Source organism: Corvus brachyrhynchos, unplaced genomic scaffold (assembly GCF_000691975.1).
Source record: "Corvus brachyrhynchos isolate BGI_N302 unplaced genomic scaffold, ASM69197v1 scaffold350, whole genome shotgun sequence".
NCBI lineage: Eukaryota > Metazoa > Chordata > Aves > Passeriformes > Corvidae > Corvus > Corvus brachyrhynchos.
The window spans coordinates 88,713-93,210 of NW_008235638.1; the positions used below are offsets into that span (position 1 = coordinate 88,713).

The following is a 4,498-nucleotide window of genomic DNA, read 5'->3' on the forward strand; positions in this document are numbered from 1 at the left end:
GGAGTCGGGGCACTGGCCCAGGCACGGCTCATTCCCGCTGTCGGCGATGGGCTGGGGCCGGATGAGGCCGGAGCCAGAGGTGGAGCACAGGTCATAGCAGGACATTTTGCAGGGATTGGAGGTTGATCTACAAGAGTTGGTTTGAGCAAGTACAAGATGTTATTTACCGACAGAAATGGGCTCTGGTGTTGGCTGCCTTTCCCCACTCAGGAGCGCTTTGAAGCACCGGAATTTCCCCACGTCTATTAAAGATGAAAATTGAATAAGAACAGCCAAATGATTTGTTCGGGTACTTTGGTGAGTCAGCAGATCAACAAGGAGCGAGACTCTGCTCCAAAAGTTGAGTGTGTTGTTATTTCGGATTTCATGAGTCTGGCTCTTCATTCCCACTGATCTCCTTTATGCTGATCCTTGTCAAAAGAGGGATTATAACTCATTGTCTTTTCAGATTCACTCTGTAGCTTGTTGGATGAGACCATTACAAGGGAATTACAAAGATGATTGTCCCAAATCTCCAAACATTGAATCAGGGCTTTGAGACAATGAGCTTAACACCCAGCATTTTGATTTTGAGCTCTGAACTCTGAAAAATTCTCACACCAAACCTCTTGCCCTCATTAACTCAGAAGAACCCAGTGCTTCACATTTCAGCTCCCTAAATTCTGTCCAGGATCCCTTTTAATCTTAAATAAATGTCTTACAGGGTGTTTTAAACAGTTCTCAGTTCTTCTCTGTGCCCTACTCCAAGACAGTGCCTGATCTCTGGGGGTGTTCATGACGATTTATCTTGAACTAAAAGCATTTTGGGTGATTTGTAATAGAATAAACTGGATCTAATGGCAGGTTTGCCTCTAGGCTCAACATCCCCTGTTCCCAGGATTTAAACTTTCCAAATAATTTCCAGTCACCCATTTAACCAAACAGAAAATAGGAATAAACGCTGAACCAGTCACATCATGGATAGAACTGGTGAACGCAACCCAACATCCAACCGAATTTTCTGACAAGAAACTTTCAGTTTGATTTGGAATCAAACACCAACCTCGAAAGCAAAGAGCAGCCGTCCCTAAGGTTTTTGTAAGGTTTATCTCATCACCTAAAATTTTGCCTACGAGTTCCCAATGGAAGAGACCACCCCAGAGCAATTGTATACCAAAGAGAGATTCCAAAAGTAGCAAAGAGCACTTCCAGAAGTAGCGAAGAACAGCTCCGGACTTACCAAGCTGTTGAGAAGAACGAGTGAAGGGAAGATGTTGGGAGAACCCCAAGTGGAGACACCTTTTATACAGTTCAGACTTGCCTGAGGGCTCAGAGGAGCTCATTAGTTGACACAGAACATTTTTTGTATTGATTGCACCTCAAAGTGATGAAATTATTGCTCTTTCTGTGTTTATTCTTGATTTCAATTATCGCGTTACGTCACACGAGGTCCTTTCATCTAAAAGGTTGATGGGTGAAATTAGTGCATCTCTCATCCTAAAACATGATTCACGAATTAGTATTGGTTTTCTGGAGTGGCACCACATACTGAGCTGTTCATACATCAATATTCTTGTCCTGTCTTATAAGAAAATTATGCTCAGACATTTACAGAAATTACAAAATCATGGAATGGTTTGGGGACACAAATATCCAGAAAAGCCTTAGGTTTTATATGACCCTCAAACCACAGCTCAAACCTGAGTTTAGTTCTGAATGGGGAGAGATTTGTGATTTTAAGGATTAGAATGGAAAGTTCAAAATAATCAGAGTGTACATTGAATTAATAATTGAATTTATGTTTTATTGAGATGGCTCCATCTGTGGAAGTGTTCAAGGCCAGTTTGGATCAACCTGGGATAGTGGAAGGTGTCCCTGCCCATGGCAGGAGTTGGAACAAGATGGTCTTTGAGGTCCCTCTGAACTTTAAACCATTCCATGATTCTGTATAGGAGAAATCCCAAATTTAGCTGTAGTGGAAATAAAAATTCTTTGTTTTTAGAGAGGATCTTGCAGCTAATCCCATCCTTGATGGCGTCTTTCAGCACAGAGCAATTACAAGGTGAGAATCTGCTGGGAAAAGCAAATGTTGGATTTGCTGAGGTTTCTTTCTCTGTTTACACCATGATTGTCCTACTCTATCATTACCATCGTTATCATAATCACCCATGTGGTTATCTTCACACCATGAATTATTTATAAATTATGAGCTTTTCAAATCTGGAGATACATATGAGGATTTCCTGAGCCATTATCCTGGAAAAAAAAAGCCGTGTCGAAGTTTTACAAGAACATTCCAAGGGATTTTCAAATACCTCCTGAACATCCATTACTGACTTGTTCCTACTGTGTCAGAGTTATATAAAACCTGTGCCTGGGTGTAAACAACTCACAATTATAAGAGATTATCACATTAAAAGATCTAAATTGAGGCCACTTGAGTTTTTCCCATAATCAGCTCATGGTCTATAACATTAACCTTTCTGTCTTTGACCTTAAGAATAAAATCTATTTTTCTTTTTTATTTAAAACACAAAATGTTGTGTCTCTAACACGTAAAAATAGGAAGGAAAACATGAGAAAGGAAAGCAAAGCTCGATGAAACAACTCAAAATCTCAATTTCCATGGAATTGTGGCTGCCAGGTGAAATATTTCTCTGTTTCCAGGGACTGAAAGAGAAGAGAAATGAGTTTAACAAGGAACATGGGGAGAGACTTTTTCCAAGGGCTGAAGTGGCAGGAAAAGAGGGAATGGATTAAAACTGTCAGAGAAGGGGTTTAGATGGGATATTGGGAAGGAATTGTTCCCTCTGAGGGTGGTGAGGCCCTGGCACAGGTTATTCCCTGAATTCCCAGTCCATGGAAGTGTCCAAGGCCAGGATGGATGAGGCTTGGAGCAACCTGGGATATAGAAGGTGTCCCTGCTCATGGCAGGGGATGTCACTGGATGATCCTTAAGGACCTTTTCAACCCAAACCATTCCAAGATAGGATTTTATGACATAAAATCCATTCAAAGATGCTCCTGATGATTGTGTTTGCCTTGCCTTGTGTAGGTGGAGGGAGAAATGCTGAGCCTGCAGAACCAATGTTTTTCCCTTTGTTATTTTTCCCCAGTCCTCATTCAAGTTCCTAAAAGAAATTCCATTGGCTTCAGGTCTCCTGTTGATCACACTCAAGGACCTGTACCCGGACAAAAAATGAGTGTCCTTCAATCATCCTAATTAAGAAGGACTCATAAATAAATCAAGTCAGCTTTATTTCCTCCCCTAACGCTAAGGAGAGCACCGGGATCATAAAAAATAATTCCCCACATAAGCCCGGAGACAATAGAGGTCTGGGGTGGAATGTGCAACTCACGCTATGTGTGGGTTTGAAGTGCACCAGCAATAAGCAAAGACAATTTCAGCACTTTGAGGAATTATGTGTCCTGCAATTTGGGGTTGGGACCTAATTATGAACTCACGCATCAGGTGCCTGGTGCCCTCTGGGCAAGCAGGGAGCTCTATAAAAGGTGTCTGCATCAGGTCCTTCCATCCACTTCTCTCACCTGTTCCGCCTTTGTGAACCAGGTAAGTCGCTTTTCTCTCAAACTTCTCTAAATTGAACTTCCTGTCAAGAAATCCAGATTTTAACCGAGTGCCCTCCAGTTGCAGTCAGGCTGCCACTGCTCTGTAGGATATTTGGTGTTTAATTTCTCATTCATGTCAAGGTCTTGTAGGAGAGGGGTTCCTCAAGTGGTTTTGAACGCCAAACTTGTATTATTTTAGCACTCCAAAGGATTCCTTGGCTATGTTTTAGGACATAAAGAATAACCTGTATGTGTGGCTGTATTTGGTAGGGCTTTGCTGAGTTTGTAACAGGAAAGATCAAATCCAAGTAGAGATCATCAACTAAGAGTAACGTAATACTGAAGAAATTATCTGATCTGGAAATTCAAAGATGCAACTGAAGTGTACAGAGTGTGTTGGACCGAAGTCAGGAGTAACCTGGAGATCACAGTCATGGGAAAAATAGGAATAGGAAATGTATTTACTTCCCAGATTTATTACTGACACCCTTGCACTGCTTCAGCACAGCCTAAAGTTTGCTATTCCTTTAAAGTTAACATAAATTAACATCTTTTACAGATTAACCTCCAATCCCTGCAAAATGTCCTGCTACGACCTGTGCTCCACCTCTGGCTCCGGCCTCATCCGGCCCCACCCCATCGGGAATGAGCCGTGTGTGCGCCAGTGCCCCGACTCCACCACCGTCATCCAGCCTCCCGCCGTGGTGGTCACCTTCCCCGGCCCCATCCTCAGCTCCTTCCCGCAGGATTCCGTGGTGGGATCTGCTGGAGCGCCCGTCCTTGGAGCCTCAGGGGGCTCCCTGGGCTATGGGGGTTATGGATCCCTGGGTTACGGGGGCTATGGATCCCTGGGCTATGGGGGCTATGGATCCCTGGGCTATGGGGGCTATGGCTCTGGGGGTTATGGTGGTCTCTGTGGATAAGGGGGGTACGGGTCCCCAGGGTGCTG

General features: G+C 43.4%; 1 protein-coding gene and 1 long non-coding RNA gene across 2 annotated transcripts; one reads left to right on the forward strand and one right to left on the reverse strand.

Annotated features, from left to right (window-relative positions):
- Positions 1–2: 2 nt before the first annotated feature.
- LOC108444765 lies at positions 3–1,257 on the reverse strand. The gene is made up of 2 exons (XR_001859456.1): positions 1,220–1,257; positions 3–127 (listed from the first exon to the last, which is right to left on the reverse strand). It is a non-coding gene; the product is annotated as an uncharacterized LOC108444765 (long non-coding RNA).
- A 2,188-nt stretch (positions 1,258–3,445) lies between these two features.
- LOC103625174 (scale keratin) lies at positions 3,446–4,488 on the forward strand. The gene is made up of 2 exons (XM_017726140.1): positions 3,446–3,550; positions 4,109–4,488. The coding sequence occupies exon 2, from the start codon at positions 4,131–4,133 to the stop codon at positions 4,470–4,472; it is 342 nt and encodes a 113-aa protein (XP_017581629.1). The 5' UTR covers positions 3,446–3,550; positions 4,109–4,130; the 3' UTR covers positions 4,473–4,488.
- The last annotated feature ends 10 nt before the right edge of the window (positions 4,489–4,498 follow it).